General features: G+C 53.7%; 8 protein-coding genes across 8 annotated transcripts; 5 read left to right on the top strand and 3 right to left on the bottom strand.

Annotated features, from left to right (window-relative positions):
- The first annotated feature begins 129 nt into the window (after positions 1-129).
- Positions 130-506, top strand: BDZ83DRAFT_334520 (uncharacterized protein). The gene has a single exon (XM_060502436.1). It carries the CDS (start codon positions 194-196, stop codon positions 407-409), a length of 216 nt encoding a protein of 71 aa, XP_060370821.1. The 5' UTR covers positions 130-193; the 3' UTR covers positions 410-506.
- Positions 507-902: 396 nt separating this feature from the next.
- On the top strand, positions 903-6,250 carry BDZ83DRAFT_565840 (uncharacterized protein; the record flags this gene model as incomplete). The annotated part of the gene is made up of 4 exons (XM_060503804.1): positions 903-2,028; positions 2,074-3,956; positions 4,775-5,074; positions 5,153-6,250. The coding sequence occupies 4 exons, from the start codon at positions 903-905 to the stop codon at positions 6,248-6,250; spliced, it is 4,407 nt and encodes a 1,468-aa protein (XP_060370820.1).
- A 425-nt stretch (positions 6,251-6,675) lies between these two features.
- On the bottom strand, positions 6,676-7,615 carry BDZ83DRAFT_566108 (proteasome component PRE2; the record flags this gene model as incomplete). Its single annotated transcript, XM_060503824.1, has 2 exons — positions 6,676-7,395; positions 7,475-7,615. 2 exons carry the CDS (start codon positions 7,613-7,615, stop codon positions 6,676-6,678), a joined length of 861 nt encoding a protein of 286 aa, XP_060370819.1.
- Positions 7,616-8,280: 665 nt separating this feature from the next.
- BDZ83DRAFT_600555 (cyclin-K) lies at positions 8,281-10,159 on the top strand. The gene is made up of 2 exons (XM_060507040.1): positions 8,281-8,870; positions 8,936-10,159. Exons 1-2 carry the CDS (start codon positions 8,406-8,408, stop codon positions 9,854-9,856), a joined length of 1,386 nt encoding a protein of 461 aa, XP_060370818.1. The 5' UTR covers positions 8,281-8,405; the 3' UTR covers positions 9,857-10,159.
- BDZ83DRAFT_334380 (dihydrouridine synthase) lies at positions 10,026-11,776 on the bottom strand. The gene is made up of 5 exons (XM_060502435.1): positions 11,608-11,776; positions 11,461-11,539; positions 11,303-11,405; positions 10,917-11,241; positions 10,026-10,834 (listed from the first exon to the last, which is right to left on the bottom strand). Exons 1-5 carry the CDS (start codon positions 11,649-11,651, stop codon positions 10,195-10,197), a joined length of 1,191 nt encoding a protein of 396 aa, XP_060370817.1. The 5' UTR covers positions 11,652-11,776; the 3' UTR covers positions 10,026-10,194.
- Positions 11,777-12,096: 320 nt separating this feature from the next.
- Positions 12,097-14,020, top strand: BDZ83DRAFT_646659 (phosphoribosylaminoimidazole carboxylase; the record flags this gene model as incomplete). Its single annotated transcript, XM_060509993.1, has 3 exons — positions 12,097-12,934; positions 12,985-13,638; positions 13,698-14,020. The coding sequence occupies 3 exons, from the start codon at positions 12,097-12,099 to the stop codon at positions 14,018-14,020; spliced, it is 1,815 nt and encodes a 604-aa protein (XP_060370816.1).
- A 2,765-nt stretch (positions 14,021-16,785) lies between these two features.
- BDZ83DRAFT_646658 (uncharacterized protein) lies at positions 16,786-17,373 on the top strand (the record flags this gene model as incomplete). The annotated part of the gene is made up of 2 exons (XM_060509992.1): positions 16,786-17,189; positions 17,271-17,373. The coding sequence occupies 2 exons, from the start codon at positions 16,786-16,788 to the stop codon at positions 17,371-17,373; spliced, it is 507 nt and encodes a 168-aa protein (XP_060370815.1).
- Positions 17,374-17,669: 296 nt separating this feature from the next.
- BDZ83DRAFT_600537 (succinate dehydrogenase) lies at positions 17,670-20,389 on the bottom strand. The gene is made up of 4 exons (XM_060507038.1): positions 20,064-20,389; positions 19,535-19,977; positions 18,242-19,465; positions 17,670-18,186 (listed from the first exon to the last, which is right to left on the bottom strand). The coding sequence occupies exons 1-4, from the start codon at positions 20,106-20,108 to the stop codon at positions 17,967-17,969; spliced, it is 1,932 nt and encodes a 643-aa protein (XP_060370814.1). The 5' UTR covers positions 20,109-20,389; the 3' UTR covers positions 17,670-17,966.
- Positions 20,390-21,357: the final 968 nt, after the last annotated feature.

Below are 21,357 nucleotides of genomic sequence, written 5' to 3'. Positions count from 1 at the left end.
CTAGAGTGGCGTATGTTTGCGTCTTCAGCCACACCTTCTTCAAGCCACAGGAACAACTTCATCGCAAGCCACCCACACGTGCCTCAACTTCCCCAAACTCACTCCCTCAAACCACACGCAGTCATTTTGCTCATCGTGGTTCACTGAATGATGTGATTTGGCCACACGAGATGAGCCAACATTCTGTTCATGGATGTCCTGCATGCCGCTACATCCCGCAGAGCCGTCCTGCCCTCCATGTAACCGCGGCCAAATGAATGGCCAGCGTTGCGATTGCCTGTGCAGGCCCGAGAGCTGGCCAGCGGCACCACGGCCAATCAGAAGCCCGAGATGTCCAACTGGGCGCCTACCTCATACTGCGAACTGCATCGTCCAGCCAAACATCGCGAGGCCTAGCCGTGACCCATGAACTCAAAGCCGCCGCGTGATGATTCGGCCCTAGTCATATAATGAAGCTACCTGCTCCTGCCGCGCCATTGCCCTCCTGCTTGTTTCGTGTTTTCAGACGTAGTTGAATGAATCTCGGTGGGTGGCTATCCGGTTTCCCTTTTGTTGTTCATTGTGCGCCTGTTCACGACTCACAGCCGAGTATTCCATGTGGGAGAGTTCGTTGTCAATCATTGTAGCACTTTCTTTGGACCTGCCGCTCTTTCCCTCTTTGCTTCCTTCCCCAAAATATCCATCAGCATCTCTTTCAAAGCCACCCCTTTGTTCCAGCTTGACACCCACCTCGACCAGAGAAGCCTTTCGGTGATTCGCTCATTATTTTTCTCATTCAAAATTTTCTTGAGAGGCTCGAAATCTTTTCATCCCCATCGAATCAGTTTATTACTTCGGAGTCGACTTACACGCATTGTCCCTTCATAGTTGCGTTCTGAAGTCTCGGAACTTCCTACATCAACATGTCCTCCAACGGGGCCTCCGTGCTTCAACGGCAGCCATACGATCACCGACATGATAACGAGAGGGAAGACTGGGAGGAGTGGGAAGATGAAGATGTGGTTACCCCAATCATGGACGATGACCAAGAGCTCATCATGGACAAGACGGCCGCTCCCAGTCCCCTGAGACCAAACAAACCGGCTTCGACGAGATATTCACAGCCACGGTACTCAGTTCAGAAGCTGAGGCGTCTCAAGTCCCGCCAGCGACAAAAGGCGCAGAACGCCAAAGCAGGGATCAAGGTGGTTACAGACATGGCAACGTTGCGACAGCAGCAACAAGCTCAACCGAGCCGGATTCCTGATCTTCAGCAGCCCAAGTTTGTCGATGCAGCAGCACTGAGGGCCCTTGAGGGGTCACCTAACTCTGCGTCAGTCGGCAATTGGAACTGGCTGAAGATGAAGAAGTCGGACACAAACGCAAAGTCTCCTCAAAGCGCTGGCCGCAGCCCCCTGGAGCAGGACCTATCCCCAAACGACCGTCCGATTGTCATTGGCATCGCGTTGCCATCAGAGATGGCCGATAGGGAAATCAGTCCCCAAACGGCCATCATTGAGACGCCGCATGACCTGCCGCCGAGATATACCAACAAGCCTATCACGACGGGCAAACCAGACACTGTCACTCCATTGACTCCCTCACAGCAGAGATCTGTGTGGAGTCCAGACACGCCAGACACCACCTCTCCTTTCCAGTCACCACACCGCACTTCCAGCATTTATTCTCAAGCAACTGGCCTTGGTGTTGGTGTTGGTGTTGCTCACGACGCTCCTCCTGTTCCTGCAGTGCCTTCTACCTACAAACAACAGGAAAGAGTCGTCAGTGTCGTTCTCAAGAACAGGGATGACGAAGACGATGATGGAGGTAGCCCCTGCACCTTATTTGAGGAGGATGGGACGGCCTCGAACCGACAAAACCCAACAAAGGCCAAGGAGGCATCAAAGAGCCCAGATAGCGCGGCAACACAGACTCGTGGTTGGTGGGATCACATCACGACACCCTTTCTGGAGAGGAAAAGTCCTATCGTCCCACCTCAGAAGAGTGAATCACAGCCTGCCAAATCATCAGCGCATGAAGACTGGTGGAGTGAAAAGGGCGCCAGGGTCTCGGTCTCGGAAACAAAAGCCTTAGAGCCTACGGTATTCAAGCCACAAGAAGTTCAACAAGTTATTGTTCAGCGACCAGGCCTTCCAGCATCTCCAAGACCATCACCACACAATATAGAGGCGCCGATAGTCAGAGTTCCCACTCCGAGAAGGACCCCATCACCACTCATGGACAGGCGGGACCCTTCACCCGCGTCGTCTTCTCGGTCAGCTACTCCACGACTGCAGCCCCGGTCAGAGAAAACACAGCTTGCCGAACCCAGCCCAGCTCCCTCAGAGCAGCCGCCCCCATACTCTCCTCCTCCTCCTCAGCAGAAGGCTGTGAGATACCGAGCTGTCTTCCCCGCGGGCCACCCTTTGCAGGCACTTTACCCCCCATCTCCGGGACCAATCTCGCCAGCCATTAACGGAACAATGAGTTCCCAAGGCGGCATCAACATGACCGACATACCATTGACACCAGCGCCGAGAGGCAACAGTCCTGCTCCTGGACAGCAAGGTCGCCTTCCAGAACGATTCGCTGGCACATTTGTGCCGCCAGAGCACTTCCTTGCAGCAGAAGGGAACGGTCATCGCGTTGAACGACAGCGTCGCCGCCACGAAAAGGAAGAAATCGCAGCTCGTAAAGCTGGAGGCTTCTGGAAAGGTCGAGGGTGCATCCCGGCGAATGGATGCTATGGCCGCAGCGGTCGTGAAGGCCGAAAGAGAAGACGCGTTTGTCTTGGCGTATGCGGAGCCAGTCTTTTCCTCAGCATTCTCATCATTGTTCTCTGCGTTACCCTCATCCCGCGGAATCACGCCTCTGCGCCAGTTGACAGCATCTTTCTTAACCTTACAAACTTCCCTCCGATGCCGACTGGAGTTCTCTCAGTCGTCGGCCCAGACAACACCGCCGCTGTCACAGGCTGCAGCAGCCCTTCGACTGTTTGGAGCTGTGCGCTTCCCAAGGAAGAACAGGAATCTGTGGCCCCCAACCGTCCCAACCAGCCGACTTTCACCATGCAGATCCAGTGGGATAACAACACGCGCAATCTCTGGAATGTGCCCAATGGTGAACCCCCTCGGCCTGGATCTACCTCTGGAAAGCGCCAATTGAACCTCGGCGGCATCATAGCTAGGGCTGGGGCACTCATCAAAAGACAGAACCCAGTCTTCACACCCAACCCAGCCCCTCCTTCCTTTGAGGAAATGTACTTCCTCGGAAACACAACAGACGGTATTGTTTCCAATGAGAAAGCTGGCGAACCGACGCCTTTCTATCTCAGCATCCTCAAGTCTGCCAGTGAAACTGTCGGCCCCAACGCCCTGGGCAAGCGTCAGAGTTCAGGAGACTCTACTGATGACTTTGGCATCAAACTACCGGCACCAGATCTCGAGGCAGACGGCACTGGAGCCCCCGCACAGCTCTTCCCTCACGCCGTTCAGCAGCCCGTCCGACTGTATGATCGCGGCCTCCCGACTGAGCACTACGGTTTCTACACCTTCTTCAAGCGAACCATCTACCTCAAGTCCGTCACTACCCTCAACGGGACTGAAGGCGAGAGCAATGTGCCGCTCGACAAGGACGGCGGATCCCGCAGGAGCGAGGCCAAGTTTCTCGTGACGTGGTCTCAAACGCGGTTCCTCGTCCAGATCTGGACCCGCTCGGCGAACACCACACAACTCCTCGCCATCCCGGGCAGTATGCCCTACCCCGTCACGATCAAGACTGACACCCACGGCGGCGAGTCGGGCGAGAAGTTCGTATGGCACTGGCCCGTGAATGATCGCCAGGGCATCGATACGAGTACACCGAAGCTTCTCCCAAATGATATCGGCTTCGGGGGAACGACTGTGAACCCTCGAAAGGACAAGAATGCTTCTTTTGGCGGTTTCGATGGTGGTACCGGCGGCTGCCGCTGCGAGTGGGTGAATTTTATTGCCAGGAGGGACAGTGGTAACTAAAGACGAGGAAAACTTTACAGACATTCAAGATAGTTGAACGCCGGCAAGGATATCAGGGCCGAGTTGTATATGAATTCGAACAGGATCTTGGAGTTGGAAACAGGGATTACGTGGGCATTATTAGCATCATGACAATTGCATGGTTGGTAAACGGGAGGAAAAGGTTTTCAAAAATGCATGGCAGCTAGAATCTGCCCAGTATCTTAATCAATGAATTTTTCAAAATACTTTTATTGCAAACATAAGCACATGTGCGAGTAGATTCACTAAAGGACGATGGAACTTTCGTGCGCGATACGTCCCGAGTCTTCCACAACAAGGGGCGGTCTTGACCAATTCCAGCCACAGCACCGGGGTAGAAGGAGATAACTTTATTGGAGTTCTCTTGAGTGTTTCGTAGCAATTGAAATCCATCTAAAGGCTCATATCTTTCAGCAGAATAAAGAAGATTGTCTGAGGGGCTGTGGAATATACCAGGCGCTGCAGCTTGGTCTAGGTAGGAAGCGTGTAAGTCGGTGAGCTCTCGGTGAAGACAGCCGATAAGATTACGTATGATAAGATAAGAGCTTCCCGAACTTCTCATCGTTGCATCGCAACCTTCTTCTCGAGAAGCACTTTCCAACACCCATAATCGCACCAAAACTACCTCAATGCGCCTAGCTCCCCTCACAATCCTCCAAAGATGGCGCGCTACGTCTCTTCTCCTCCATCGAACCATCAACGGTAACGCAGCGCATGTGTCGCCGTCGCTCTTTCGAGAACGAGCCCAGCTCCATCGCCAGTGCCGGCACCAGTGCCGCACCCTCCTGACCCTTGCAATCGAAACCTCGTGCGACGACACCTGCGTCGCCCTCCTCTCCAAAGACTCCGGTCCCCTCGGCCGCGCGACCCTCCACTTTCACCGCAAAGTCACATCCGACAGCACGGCATACGGCGGCGTCTACCCGCCCGTCGCCCTACGCTCCCACGACGCATCGCTCGCGCCACTCATCGCTGAAGCGCTCTCGTCTCTGCCCTCAGCCGGCCCCGAAGAAGAAGCTCGGAATCACGATGGCAGCGAATTAATACAAGAAGGAGGGAAGGTGGGAGGTTGCTCTGCAGCAGGAGAGGTCGGGTCATCACGCAACAACACGCTCACAGTCGCCGGCACTCTACGCCAGAAACCCGACTTCGTGACGGTGACTCGCGGCCCCGGCATGTCCGCGAACCTCGCCTCCGGACTCTCGACGGCAAAAGGCCTCGCGACAGCCTGGCAGGTGCCCCTCCTGGCCGTGAACCACATGCAAGCCCACGCCCTCACCCCGCGCCTTGTCTCAGCGCTCGCCCACCAGGATCCGACGACACTTACAGTGTCCTCATCCACCACCTCCTCTTCGACAGCCGATGGTACCGCTGTTATAAAACCAAAATATCCCTTCCTCACCCTCCTAGTCTCCGGCGGCCACACCCAGCTAGTTCACTCCCGCTCCCTCACATCCCACCGCATCCTCGCCTCCTCCTCTAACATCGCCGTCGGCGACGCCCTTGACAAGGCAGCGCGCCACATCCTCCCGCCGGACATGCTAGCATCGCACGGGGACGTCATGTACGGCGCCCTCCTCGAACGCTTCGCCTTTCCCGACTCCTTTCCCCCCTCCTCTCCATCATCGTCAGATCCCAAAAGCCAGCACGAGCACGGCTACGACTACGAATACACCCCTCCCCTCCGCCGCGTCGACGAAATCGCACCGTACACCGCTCCCCTGCCCTACTCCTGGACCCTCCACCCTCCCCTCTCCGCCTCCCGCGCTCTATCCTATGAGTTCAATGGCCTAGGCAGCGAGGTCCGCAAAATAGCCACCTCAAAAGGCGACTCCATGTCCCTCGACGAACGGCGGACCCTCGCCCGTGCCACCATGCGCCTCCTATTCGAGCACCTGGCAACTCGCATCTTCCTCGCTCTTGCTGTCGAGCCGGAGCTGAAAGACGCACTGGAAACACTCGTCGTAAGCGGTGGCGTAGCGAGCAACCGGTTCCTGATGCACGTGCTGCGGAAGATGCTCGACGTCCGCGGACTCGAGCATGTGGAGATCACGGCGCCCCCGCCGGCGTTGTGTACGGACAACGCGGCCATGATTGCATGGACTGGCATGGAGATGTATGAAGCTGGCTGGGAGAGTTTGCTTTCTGTACATCCCGAGCGCAAGTGGTCGATTGACCCGTCCAGCGAAGATGGTGGGATCCTGGGTGTCCCTGGATGGAGAAGAAGAGAACATTAAAAGCTTATGATACCCCTTTTTTTTTTTTGGTTTTAGCATCACTTGTAGCAACAATGTAGAAGAAGCGTGAGAATAAACTTGTATCATAATCTAGTGTACAAGTTACACAACACCTGCACTCTCCCTTGAGAGTACAAATGTCGAAAGGGACAATCTGACAAGCCATGCTCGATTCCGCGACTGCGCTCGATTTGCCTGTCATAACCGTTCTATTCATTCGTGTGCGAGGTAGTAAAATCTTCTTGTCTCCTTGCACGTCATAGTGATAGGTGGGATATATTGCTCTGTCCCGGCAAAAGCGGCACTGGAGCGGTATTCGGTCTCGGGCTTTCGCCTGGAGACTGGCTGAAAGCGGGATTCTGGAAGGAACCCCACGACACGTATGACTTCAGCGACACCAAATCACTGTCCTTCTCCACCGACATCTAGTCCAAGTCGGCAGTGACGTTGGTGAACTCGCCCTTCTCCAGCTTCGTCTTCCAGAAGATGGGATTCGTGTCGTTGAAGCCATGCTTGACCCAGCCCTCCTCCTTGACGTGGTAGAGGTTGATGAAACCACCAGAGTAGGCATCACGGTGCGTAGCGGCAAGAATACTTCGGCTACCGAGGTCGAGAGCTTCCTGGTCAGTCAAGTCGTAGCGGTACTCGGCGTCCAAAACACCGTAGGCGAAAGTCTGACCACTACCGACGCAGAAGAGGTTGCCAGGCAGACGAGTGCCGTCTGAATCGACGTAGTACAGCGCGGGGCCCTCCTCCTTCGTAACGCCGGCACACATGGTGCCCATGCTGAGGCCCATGCCCTTGTATGAGTAGACGAGGTTGGCGAGAATCTTGGACGCCGCGGCGACGGAAATGCGGCGCTTGTGGCGGAGTTCGTGCAGGCGGCACTGCATACCCAACCATGCAAGCCAGTACTGACAGTCAGCGGCACCGCCGGCCATGGTGCCCAGGAGCACTGAGTTGATCTCAATGACCTTCTTGACTGTTTGCGAGGCAATCCAGTTTCCGGCAGTCGCACGGGAATCGGTGGCGACGATAATGCCGCCTTGGAAACGGAAGGCGAGGGTCGTTGTGCCGTGGGCAATCTTGATGGGGCAGTCGGGGTTGGCTCGGTCGTCTGTTGCTGCGCGGAGCCAGGAGGAGGGCTGGATTGAGGGGTTCCCATGTCAGTCTGATCATGCATCTCAGGTTCAAACGGAAAACCAGTCAAGAGATTGAACTCACATGTGCGACCGGGGGCATAGCAAACTTCAATGACAGCGGCGGCGCTCCGCCCAGGAGCTCAAGGTCCTCCTGCTCATCGTCTCTGAAGGTGTTGTGTTGCTCGAACGATGGGCGGCTGTACTTGGCCACAAGGCTGTCCATCTCGGCGGTCAGCGGGCGGGGGAGATTGTCGAAATTATTCGGTGAATAAGGGGTGATGAGGGTAGAAGATTATTTCTGAGCGGGCTCTCGTTGATGTTCGTGGGAGTGTTGGGCTTGGTGACGATTGGAATGGAGGATGGGGTTTCTTTGACGTTGACTTGGGGAACAGCTCAGGCAGCTCCATGCTCGCGTCACGGCCAGCTTCAGCAGGGAAAGTGCGTACCAAGCTGATTGATGCCTTGTTGCCTGATTCGGAATGGGCAACTGCTGCAGGTACGAAGACACCTCAGCACCAAGATCCGTGTGCACCTCAAGCTTACATAAGGTGCCTCCTACCTCGAAGAGCGATAGCTTCCAGCGCAAGCCATGAATAGTAACGTACCTAGTATAAGTAATTTCAATGCTTCCTATCCTCAAAACCCGTAATCTCCATGACTACGATGAATTTCTTGACCGTCTTTTTATCCTACGAGTCAGAATACGGGAATGTTTAAACCGAGTCGCTCCCCTCTACCTGACCTGAATACCTATCTATCCTCAATCTTCCCATCCGATGTATCCACTTGCTGGCCAGAACTCGCAGGGGTCTAAAGTGATCACGTGGCTCTGATGATAAGATAACGCGACTCAAACAGGGTCGAAAATCCACTTCAGCTAAACCAAGGAAAGCGATACCGCCATCATCCAACAATACCACTTGCGACGGCGAGCGCCATTTCACCCATGATCAGTCTCTCACATCAAATCTTACGAATCGCCGAATTGAAAGTATCACAATAATCTCGCGGCGATGGCTAGTATCGATCGCTATCGGCCTTCGAGAGAGGCATATCAGCCTCCCACGCTCCCGCCGGGTCCTCAACGACCAGACCGGCAATCCAGATCCCCCGCCCGTCGTCTTGATGTGCCGCCTGCAGTTCCATCTCCCCCGACACATTCATCGCGGACCTCGCCTCCGCGGCCCCATTCTCAGCGAGACACGCGTTCGCCACAGCGGTCCAGGGCGCAAACACCAGGACCTCCGCCCAATCAGTGGTACTTCACCCCCGACGAGACCTTGAGCACACCGAGTATTCTAGATGGCATTTCACCGGCAGAGGAGCGCCTACGACGCGCGAAGGGAGTCAACTTCATATACCAGGCCGGAGTTCTTCTCGACCTGCCCCAAATCACCCTTTGGGTTGCAGGTGTCTTCTTCCACCGGTTCTACATGCGATACAGTATGGTTGAAGAGAAGAACGGCATCCACCACTACGTGAGACATATCTCTGCTGAATCCCCTGTCTAAATGCGTTCGTGGTTGTGTCTTATAAGTGTCAGGCACAATCCGCACTTCCAAGGTCCAAACGAGGGACCCAAAAGGCTCAAGCCGAACCAATGCTGACGGAATCGGTTGAACAGAACATTGCAGCTACTGCGCTCTTTCTCGCGAACAAGACAGAAGAAAACTGTCGGAAGACGAAGGAAATCATCATTACAGTGGCAAAGGTGGCCCAAAAGAACCCCAAGCTAATGATAGATGAGATGAGCAAGGAGTACTGGCGGTGGAGAGACAGCATTCTCATGTACGAGGAGTTGATGCTCGAGTACCTCACATTTGACCTTATGGTGGAAAACCCTTACCAGCGTCTCTTCGAGCTTCTCGGCCAACTCGAAATTGTTCACAACAAGCATCTAAGGCAGTCAGCCTGGGCGTTCTGCAGCGACGCTTGCCTTACCTCCATCCCTCTACTGCTCGAAGCACGCGACGTTGCCATCAGTGCCATCTTCTTTGCCAGTATACATACACAGCAGAAGATCGAAGACGTCAACGGCGAACCGTGGTGGAGGGCATTGAAAGGAAACGAAGACAAGTGTGCCAAGGCCATCGACATTGTCCGACAGTTCTACACAGAGAACCCGCTCCGTAAACAGAACCCGTCACTGCCATCACCAGCCTTTGACCTGGCCAATACTAGACAGCCGAGGGACCCGATGAGTCAGGACGCTCTCTCGTCTACAGCAGGCACGCCTTTTGAGCTGGATAGAGGGACACAGAGCCCAAGAGCTAGGGCTAATGGCCGCGACGACGTCACTAACACTGAGTCTGGCTCGCAGGCCACGCTTAAGGAGCCAGAAAGAGCGAATGGCAATAGTCTGGCGTCCCCAGGAAAGAGGAAAGAAGTCGACTCGGATTCTGAGGGCAGAGAACAGAAGCGGGCACGACTGTCCGATGAAGATGAAGGGGAGGTTTTGGACTAGGAGCTCTAGCCTGCAACATTATAATAATTCTACGGACCACGGGCATCGGAGGTCTATCGCATTCTACGGCGTGTATTCAGACACAAGGGTCGACAGGCGCAAGGCGACGCTTATGTACCATAGTGGTCACTCAAGGGGACTTCAAGCGCAGGCATCTTGGATTGCGCAAGAGTCACAGCACGCTTTCACAGAGTAACGGCGTTCCAGGGGTGGTAGTTTGGCAGAGGTCATGGCGCAAGCGATGCTTTGCAAAGGTAGGGAATACCTTAGCAGTGATTACAATTCATAGCGAATTCATCCTAAAGTCAAATAATGCTGCAGATTGAGAGGGTAGTAGTTCATGGTATAGTAATTGTTGAGCTACGTCTCGGCTCTCGATGAAGTCCTTCCGTCCTGCCTGTCTTGCGATTGATCGCATCATCCAAGAAGTCTATCACGTCCACCATATTGTCGAGAGCGAGTAATGCTGCCCTCTCCTGTCGATTCAACAGAGCACGCTTGTCCGGCCCCATACCTGGTCCGCACATCTCGTGAAGGTGATGCTGAACGAGCTTCACTGGCATGGGGGCACGAATGACGTGGCGCATGAAGCATTCGACAGCCTCCCACGGACAGGACTCGAACCCAGCGTAAAGAGCAGGGTTTGCAAGGATACCCCGCGCAGACATAAGACCTGCCAACTTGGTGCCACTGGGGGTGAAGTCCGTGTAGCCATTGTGACCGTTGATCGATGTCGGTTCCAGAGTTTCTTTTGGTGCTTTGGACACCGTCGAGAGGGGTAGCGTTGCCATGGAGAAGACATCGCCAGATAAGAGGATTGGGAGCGTATCGCCGTATTTCTCGAGGAGAATGCCAAGAGATTCGGTGTTAATAGGGGTGGTGGATGCCGTGTGACGGGTACGGGGGTGGATCGTCAGGAAGTCAATGTTGCGGTTCAGGGGATTGCCGATGACAGTGTCGATGAAGTCCATCGTCTTCCTAGCCAGTGGAGTATGAAAGTCAGCGGGGAGTAGTTCCAGAGAGGATGTGAGCGAGAATCTCAGGGGTAAGGTACACTCACCTCAAGTCCTTGTGCACACGGATCTTGACGCTGACGCTCCTCCCCTTTGGACTATCGATATCCCGCTCCTTGCCAACATGCCAGCCATCACTAGCCAAGCGTTGACGAGTCTCAATGACCATATCTCGCACGAGTTCGCGCTGTTCCATCAGAGCAGCACCGAGGGTCTCTGCGCAAGCCCATGACTGTGGGCACCCACAGTTGAGATCGACGCCGTTGACAAAAGGGGCGGCGAGAGATGATGAGCGGGCGAGCTCGAGAGGGCTGTTTGCGCCGAATTGAACTATCGTGGGAGGCTGAACTCCACAAGTGGAAATTGTGAGATCTTTGGAGAAGAGTCAGACCACGGTAAGATACCGGAGTGAGCCGCAAGGGAGTCAACGAACCACTGTCACGGGCAAAATTATTGCGGTTGAACTCCTTCGACAGGATCATGGGTGTCCAGCAAAGATCGGTAGCATATTCGTGAACGGTTTGACGAAAAGCGAGCTGTGGAATAATGAGTCAATGGCCTTCTTGTCTTGAAACATCAGATTTCAATCACCTTGCTATACCTCACCATAGGGGCTGAGACGTTTAGAAATCTATCTTGACTCTTAGCAGCATCGAATATTTTCAGAGGACTGCGTAGAATCACACGTTGTCAGTCACCTTGACCCATGGTGAATGAAAAGTGAAAATCAAAACCCACTGTGTTCTATCTGAAAGAGTTTCATTATAGAGGTCGGCTGCCATGGCGACAATAAGGACACCCACGAGAGTGAGTGATAAAATGCCCGAGTTGATATGAGAGCGTAGATGAATCGAATTGGGACGCACTCACAACGTCGAAGGCGCCCGCAGTGAAGAATTACAGCGGTTCTTAGTGGAGCAGGGGTGCCCTGTGGCATCAAACCTAGATGGGCGATCCTCACCTGGGCTGTCATAGTGGGGGTGGGGCTCTCTTGCGACGATAACGGCGGGGTGATTTTTCACCGCCTGCCCAATGAGGCAGAAACCTGTAAACTTCCTGCGTCAAAACTTTGCTCTACCCCAGCCAAGTGCTTGCATTTATGAGTCGTTTCTTCCCTCGGGAAACACTCTCTCCACCCTTATTTCGACCTGGGCCATTGTTTCTCTCTATCTTGCTTCTTCCCATCTCCGCACTCGCCCTATATCAATCTCAAAGTCGATTTTCACAATGGTCAAGAAGCCCGTTATCGGCCTCCTTGGAGGCGGCCAGTTGGGCCGAATGTTGTGCGAGGCCGCGGGGCCCCTCGGCATCGATATCGCGATTCTGGACGAGGCCAATTGTCCTGCGAAGCAAGCTAACCAAAACAGCCGGCACGTCACGGGTTCCTTCAAGGACCCGGCCAAGATCAGAGAACTGGCTGCCATGTGTGACGTCCTCACTGTCGAGATCGAGCACGTTAACACTGAGGTTCTCGAGGAGATTGCGACCCGCGGTGTCATCACTGCTCCAGGCACTGTCAAGAAAGTACCCTGTCATCCCCATTGGCAGACTCTGCGTCTGATCCAGGACAAGTACTTGCAAAAAGAGCACTTCGCCAAGGGTGGTCTCCCCATTGCCCCTCAGATGGCCATTGAATCCGGCCCTGCTATGCCTGAGAGCCTCACGGCCGCTTACAGGGCATTCCAATTCCCATTCATGCTGAAGGCGAGAAAGGGTTCATATGACGGCCGTGGTAACTTCAAGGTCAGAGGCCCGGAGGACTACGAGGAGGCCATTCGGACGATGGGCAAGCTCTCACTCTACGCTGAGAAGTGGGTGCCTTTCGAGATGGAGCTGGCCGTCATGGTCGTGCGGACTGAGGATGAGGACGGCGAGTTGAGAAAGGTTCACACTTATCCGGCCGTTGAAACTATCCACGAGGAGAGTATCTGCACCAAGGTGTACTACCCACCCCGCCAAGTCAGTGCGGATGTCTGTGAGAAGGCACGCCAGGTGGCTGGGGATGTTATCAAGACGGTGAAGGGCAGAGGTGTTTTCGCTGTTGAGATGTTCTTGCTCAAGGATGGTCAGTTAGCTGAGGCCACAAGACTTGAGGATCAACTAACTTGATGACAGGCACAATCACCGTCAACGAGGTTGCTCCTCGTCCTCACAACTCGGGCCACTGGACTATTGAGGGTGTGCCCTACATGTCGCAGTACAAGGCGCAGCTCCACTCCATCTTGGACATGCTCCCGCGATCTATCAAGTTGCAGCCTCGCGTCTCCGGCGCTCTGATGCTCAACATTCTCGGCGGTGCGCGTGAAGACTCTCACGAAGAGTTGGTCGACCTGACCACATCCTTATACGATGATAACATGGATGTTTTCCTCCACCTCTATGGCAAATCGTCCAAGCCGGGCCGCAAAATTGGACACATCACTGTGACGACTCATTCTGCCAACTCCAGCTTGGAGAGGCTAGCAGCGCCTCTGATTAACGAGGTGAACTACATGCGCGAAGCGCGACTTGATGCTTCCACAGACCAACTCCGTCTGCAAGAGTCTCCTGCCAAGAAGACTAGCTCCCGCAACGCCGATAAGCCCTTGGTTGTTGTCACCATGGGCTCTGACTCAGACCTCAAGGTCTTGAAGGGTGCCTTCGAAATTCTTGAGCATTTCGAGGTTCCCTATGACCTTGACATCACTTCTGCTCACCGTACGCCCCATCGTATGGTTGAGCTTGGAAAGACCGCCGCGCAGCGTGGCATCAAGGTCTTGATTGCAGCTGGTAAGTCTACATGTGTTAATCGACCCTTTAGAAATGATATGATGCTAACATTACCAAAGCCGGCGGCGCTGCCCATCTCCCAGGCATGCTTGCATCCGAGACAACTGTGCCGGTGATTGGCGTGCCCGTCAAAGCCACTCACCTTGACGGCCACGACAGTTTGCTGAGCATCGTGCAAATGCCCCGCGGCTGCCCCGTGGCAACGGTCGGTATTAACAATTCCACCAACGCTGCTCTCCTCGCAGTCAAGATTCTCGGGTCATCTAGCCTCGAGTACCAGCAAAAAATGGCTCAGTATATGAGCAACATGTCCCGGGAAGTTGAGCACAAGGCTGCCGAGCTCCAGAGCAAAGGCTGGAAGACGTACCTCGAGAACCAATGAGGGAAGGTGAAGAGGGTTTCTTAGGATGTGTGGAACTTTATTCCACATTTGGACAGCATTGATTGATACCAGCAAAGGCGTACATAGGGACATAGGGGAGTTAGAAAATCACAAATATGGGGCGGTCACTACAAGAACCCAGATGCTTGACTTTCGGGACGACGCTTCACTACCATGCTGCCACCTTGGTATGAGAAGGGGCTTCTTCATCAAACGATTTCCGGGGAGATACATAGGGGCTTGCGGTTGAGACATGGTTCAACGTTGAGAAGACGGCGTGTGCTACCGCTTGAAACAGGGCCAGGGCAACTCTTAACTTACATCTTGAACCCCGAGAGGAACACCTGCCGGTTGTTTTTTGGTAAGTGACTTCTTACTTTGCAGGCACTACTATAGTGTCTTCTAGGTCTAATGATGATGATTGGCATGACTGGTGGAGCATCTCTCACTTTCCTGTGGGGGTTAGATATCAAGAGGAATAATCAGGAATACTAGGTTACCTTTCTTCCCACTCCGAGAGTTTGGTTTGAGTCTCAAAATAAAAGATTTCATTAATGATCGCCGGGTCACCCAAGAACAGACCGTTGGGACCAAACCCACCTCGTGCTACGGATCTTCACCTTGATTCCCTCTTTTCACCCGACTTTGAGCCACTTACATGTATTGGGTTTTCATTTATTTTATGCACTACGTGCGCAGAAAAGCTCACCCCGTATAAGTATATCTCCTTGCCAACAATAGACCTTGCTGAAGACGGCCTCATCTGTGTGACTCGCATTCGATTGTCATGTCCAGGCACGTCTCGTACATGCGATACGAGAAGGGGCTGTCTCATGCAAGCGTGGCGATCACTGACTGTCCGACTTCTATCAAGGGAGGGACCTCTAAGCACATCAGAGCACTGAATGTGTGGCAAATATCAAAGTGCAAAAGCGAGGCAACTATGACAGACAACAGGAGCCTGCCATGGCTTATGTCTCAGTGCGACGTGGGCGGTCTCCGCCCGCGTTCCTACCAACACGTCCTGGACTGGGACAACGTGAGGGGAAGTCAAATGGTTAAGCCGGGCAGGAGGGAGGGATCGATAGACTTTCTTGGCAAGAATACAAATAAAAGAAGCAGTAATCGGCCGCATGTTCGACTCTATTCATAGCTCTTGCACGTTGCGAGGCTTGGTGCCTGCTTTGGGATACCGAGACAAATATCACTCGCAAAGTACGAGATGACATCCCTTAAAACAGCTGTCTAACTTGTCACTAGACTGATGTCATGAATTTTCAACTACCCAGCGGTGAGCGAAATCTCTCACAGAATGTCACGGCAGGCTGCATGGCACACGCCTGCGGTGACATTGCTCCAAACGGTGAAAGGGGTCCGTGGCCCCTCAAACCATGTTTGATGGTTCCACACTCATGAGAGCATCGCACACACTTGTCGGCTTGAGTATTACGGGTATCCAAGGTGAACCGGTCGACTATTCTAGTGAATGACTTCGGAAAACGTCCTGGCCTAGATAATGCCTGCTCTAGAACTATCCGCAAAGGAGGACCCTGCTCGCCACAAGGCGCATCTCGTAGTAGACGGACCGATGCATCGCCCTGATCTTTTTGATCCGAAGGACCGGATGCGACTTGAGAAACGAATTAGAGATCACCGGTCCAAATCTATCCGAGGAGACCGTTCACTGACAAGGTGGTCGAGATCGACGCCCTCCTGAGACAAGCGCCTTGGCAGAAATATGATAATCCGTGGCCTCGACGTGTACTGCCTTGACGTCGGCTCGCTCCGGTGACTTCTTTTGAGAGTTAGCTACTGGAAAGCTATTGAGAGTTCCTGCAGATAGGTCTAGACGGTGTCGAGAACATCACCGCCATCTCTGTGTGTAAGTCTACTTACAAAGGCCCAGGCCTGTTTGTTGTGTAAAAAGACCTCGTTTCTCTCCTAGGACACGTTGATAAGAATGTATTTCACAGCCCACAGAAAACCGTTTTCTGTCCTATTCCGTCACCTGCATATCCTTCTCAAGCTGAAGGGTATCACGAACAAAGGTCGTGTGTCTGTATAACCCTCTGGACCCCCGCAATCCTGTCCATTTATCCCTTTGATCCTCGGGAGCGAAGACCTGCTAACCTTTTTGCGGCACTGTGGATGGAATTTGAGCTGTTCGAAAACAGCCCGAAGAGTAAGACATCGACTTCACCGTCGATCCTAGGTCATCAGAGAGCCTTCCAGTACAGACTACACCTTACGGCTTGGTATTGCGGCGCGTACTATTTCGCTAACTCTTAACCGGATGCGCTCATCATCCCATTCATCGCAGCCCTGGGATGATCTGCACTCGGGTATAGCATATCTCTTCCTCTCTTGGCAATCATACCAAGAAGGCCGAGGTGACCACCGATTCGAGGCTATCGTGGAATGAACTACCAAACTGGGGCTGCGTCTGCTGGGGCTGGGCAGGGCGAACCAAGCTCGCCTGCGGCCGAGAGAGTCACAAACCTACATGGGCTAGTGCCCGTCTTCCCGTCTTGGTAGCTACCCTTATGACGGAGATCAGAGAGCTCGCCGACCCGTACACCTCGAGACAAACTTGGGAACATATATAGCAACCTTGATGTCCAGCTTTGTCAGAGACTTTGCTGCTGTGCAACCGACATCACCCACTTGTAAACTATCCCCTCTGTATCTCAAGCTACACCACAAACAAACGCAGAGATTTCGATCATCTTCATCACCAAAGGTCACTTCGCAAACAAATTGTCAAAATGCTCTCAAGCAACATCTTCACAATACTAGCCATCGTCGGCCTCTCAGCCGCCCAGATCCAAGTCCCGCCCTCCAACGCCGCCGACTGCCCGCGAACCATGTGTCTCGACGGCATCAACCCAGAATGCGGAATCCGATGGGGCGGCTGCTACGACATGTGCCAGCCGCAAATGAAGCCCACCATGCCGCCTTGCAAGTCCACGCTGAGCAAGTCGACAATCTCGAGGACGTCCAAGCCCTCCTTCACGAGGCCAACCCGGCCCAGCCTGCCGCCCACGCGCAGCCCGACAATCACTCGGGCGCCGCCCAGCTTGACTCCTCTACCCACGACGTCGATCGACAACTGCAGCACGCGTACCGTGTGTGTTGATTACATCAACGAGTGCGGAAAGTGGTATGGCGGGTAAGTTCGGCTTCTTCACTTCTACTGCCTCACAGATTAGTATAGCGTATTATGTTTGCTAACTTGCGAATAAAATTGTAGATGCCACGCCGATTGCAAGCCCTGGCCGTCGTACTCCAAGCCTTTGTGCACACCCACATCCAGCTTGAGTGTTGACCCGTCAACGTTACCAACCGATTACTGAGGACGGTCGCCGACGCCATAGGGTTCATGAATGGGATGAAAGAATCAGGAAGTGATCAAGACGACGTGTGATGATTCTGTATAATGAATAGATGATTTCCTCTACACAGTCCATATCAACTACCTGGTTTCATTAAGAGTACGGCAGTTTCTTACACGATGATACGGTGGTTGGAGTCATGACTTCTACGACATCCCAAAATCTTTACTGTGGTTTCTGTGTGCCTCACAATTAGTTGATAACCCAATACTGTCCGACGAAGCGCCAAGGGAAACGAGAACAGGCTGCCCGAGTGTAGTCTTTGAACAAAATGAATTTCTCCTCCTACTTTACACGTTTTTAACTCCAGAGCCAAAGCCCAAAAGCCTGCGGTGTATGCACCAGCCCTAATAGCCTGATTCCAAAGGGTCCAGGTAGCGATATCCCCCACGCGGCTCACCCACGATCATTACTAAGTTGTTGTCGTGGTATTACGATTGCCTTTGATATTGCCTTCCGCCACTCTCTGGCCCTCCTCTCGTCTTCGTCTTCCCTTCTCCTCGCTTAACCGAATTTCCTACCAACACCCGACACCGGTTCTAATCATAACAAGTTTAGTACACGCGCTTGAAGGGAGGAACAGCCTTGCACTCGTTCTCGTCCAGAGTGTTGGCAATAACGCCACGGTAGCCGAGGTCGACCTTGCCGTGGGGGTTCTTTTGGAAGGAGAGGGTGTGCTTCATCCAATTGACGTCGTCACGGTCGGGGAAGTCCTCGCGGGCGTGGGCACCACGAGACTCCTTGCGAGCGGCGGCGGAGGTGGCGGTTTGGGAACTATTCATCGTTAGTTAACGTCTGCATGAAAGGAAGAGTGTTGAGTGGAACTTACGCGCAAGTCAACAAGTTGCGGAGCTCAAGGGTTTCAACCAAGTCAGAGTTCCAGATCATGCTCTTGTCCTTGATGGAAACGTCGGGGAACTGAGCGTCAATCTCGGTCATCTTGCGGACACCCTCGTCCAGAGACTCCTGTGTTCTGAAAACGCTGACCTCAGTCTGCATAGCCTTCTGCATAGACAGACGAACGTCGGAGGTGGTTCTGCTACCCTCGCGCGTGCGAACGTCATCCAGAGTCTCAATGGCCTCAGCACCAGCATCAGCAGCCAAAGGCTTGTGCTTGGTACCAGGGGTGAACTTGTCACGGATGGTGTGGGAAACGGCACGGCCGAAGACGACCAAGTCGAGGAGAGAGTTGGCACCCAGACGGTTGGCACCGTGGACGGAGACGCAGGCGGCCTCACCGCAGGCGAACAGACCAGGGACGACCTTGTCGTTACCAGACTCGTCAACAGTGATGACCTCACCGGTGTACTTGGTAGGAATACCACCCATGTTGTAGTGGACGGTGGGCAGAACGGGAATAGGCTGGGTGCGAACGTCGACACCAGCGAAAATGCCGGCGGTCTCGGAGATACCGGGCAGACGCTCGTGAAGAACCTCGGCGGGCAGATGGCTGAGCTGCAGGAAAATGTGATCCTTCTCCTCGCCAACACCACGTCCCTCGCGAATCTCCATGGTCATGGAACGGGAGACGACGTCACGGGACGCAAGATCCTTGGCGGTGGGGGCGTAACGCTCCATGAAGCGCTCACCCTCGGAGTTCAGAAGGTAACCACCCTCACCACGGGCTCCCTCAGTGATCAAGCAGCCAGCGCCGTAGATACCAGTGGGGTGGAACTGAACGAACTCCAGATCCTGGTTAGGCAGACCAGCACGAGCAACCATGGCCATACCGTCACCAGTGCAGGTGTGGGCAGATGTGCAGGAGAAGTAGGCACGTCCGTATCCGCCAGTGGCCAAGACGGTGTGGTTGGCAAGGAAACGGTGCAGAGTACCGTCCTCCTGGTTGTAGGCGACAACACCGCGGCACTCGCCATCCTGCATAATCAGGTCGAGAGCGAAGAATTCGATGAAGTAGTTGGTGTTGTGGCGGAGAGACTGTCCATAAAGGGTGTGGAGAAGAGCGTGACCGGTACGATCCTCAGCAGCGCAGCATCTGTAAGCCTGTCCACCCTTGCCGAACTTCTGGGACTGACCACCGAAAGCACGCTGGTAACTGTGAAGCGAAGTATATCAGCATCTGTCTTGAGCTGAGGTGTTTCTGGGCCATCTGTTATCAACTCACATCTTGCCATCCTCAGTTCTTGAGAAGGGGCATCCGTAGTTCTCAAGCTCGACAATGGAGGCAGGCGCCTCACGGGTCATGTAGTGAATAGCATCCTGGTCACCGAGCCAATCTGAACCCTTGACGGTATCGTACATGTGCCATCTCCAGTCGTCCTCGTGCATGTTTCCAAGGGCGGCGTTGATGCCACCCTGAGCGGCGACGGTGTGACTTCTGGTAGGGAAAAGCTTTGAAATACAGGCAGTGTTGAAGCCAGCCTCTGCGAGACCGAAGGCGGCACGGAGACCAGCACCACCGGCACCGACAACAATGGCGTCGTACTCATGGTCGACGACGGGGTACTTGCTGGAAAGGTAAGGTGAAGCCTCCTTTGCGCGGAGGTGTTGGTTCGCGTAAATCCGCGCGGCAGATCTGGTCGTAGAGAATGCGCGCGCCTGCGAGAACTGAGATTGCCAAGTATTAGTTCTATTGTTCAAGCCCAAGCCGAGGCCGTATCTAGATGCAAGGCCGGATCAAAGGAGCGACGTACCGCAGGCTTGGCAGCAAACCTCCTCAACGCCATTGATGAGGCCATGATTGATGTGTACACTATCTTGCAGTGTCAGTATGTGTATCGGTCGCGGTTGTAAGTATTCTGTCTCGAGTTGCGGGAGGCGAAGGGGGCGAGGTGGTGATGGCCGAATATGTCGGGTTGGAAGCCACTTGTGTGTAACCGGGTGGATGGATATCGGTACTGACCGTTATCGGAAGACGGAAGAGAGAGGAGAGGTCAAGCCTAGAATTGCAGAGTTAGCAAATTGGTGTCAGAGGTACCTGGAATTTGGGATACTCACCGTCGAATTGAATTGGTCTCCAAAACGAGGTGCGATCTCTAGGTGATGGATAGACCTCCAACCAGTGTATGGAGAAAAGTACGGAACAAACCACGGCAAACCTCGCACACGTCTTCTGCAATAAGTCAGCTCGGCACCTCGGGTAATCACACTGTAGGTGATTGGTTGAAATAGCTATGGCTAGTGGACTCACGCCACAACCACAGTCAAGCCACAGTTGGTTTCCAGGGCAGAGTTCACATGCAAAGTCCCGTCAAATTCCGAGATCGATTCCGGGGTATCATCAGTGCGACCGGATGAAAGCTTAGCCTTCGTGGATCAGCCGCCCGAAACTCGAAGTTCTATTCTTAACAGACAGGCAATGACCAAAAGTCAATGTCTCTGGTTGCGATCAATCGTTGTCTCTATAATTTGGCATTTCCATTTTCCCTCTGATTGACAGTTTGGTAACTTGCCAATTTGCACGTCGAACAGTGTACACTCCAGGTGCTCTTTGCCCGTTCCCGAGCGGCATTGCCGAGGTGCGGGTGGAACTGGGTCTCTTTGTCGATGGGGAGGAGAAAGTCCATGACTTCACGACGAGAATCGCCCATCGTCAGCAGTTCTACTTTGCCACACTTTCAAGCAATGCAGAGCCTCGGTAGACAACCACAGTTTCAACTAAAAGGAGAACGTGACTCTATACCGACAATTGAAACGCCAACCAATTAGACTTTTTATGTCTTCAACACAGTAATGCGACTTGATCAGGCGCAACAATCTGCGTGGCTGCTACAAGACCAATTGACCCACAATAACTCTGGCGCTGCAGAAGTGAAGTGTTGAAAATAGTAATTTAGGGTTACTCTAGGTATCTGGTATGGTGAAGCCACCCCGTTGCAAACAATTCGCCCGTGGCGACTCACTAGTATCAAGCCCTCTTCAGTCGGCTCGTTCCTTAACGTGCCATGCCAATCTCGGGCCTAGGCCTTGCCTCCCATCTCATTGCTC

Source organism: Colletotrichum acutatum (assembly GCF_030867785.1).
Source record: "Colletotrichum acutatum strain CBS 112980 chromosome Unknown BDZ83scaffold_5, whole genome shotgun sequence".
NCBI lineage: Eukaryota > Fungi > Ascomycota > Sordariomycetes > Glomerellales > Glomerellaceae > Colletotrichum > Colletotrichum acutatum.
This window is presented reverse-complemented; position numbering and strand designations above follow the sequence as displayed.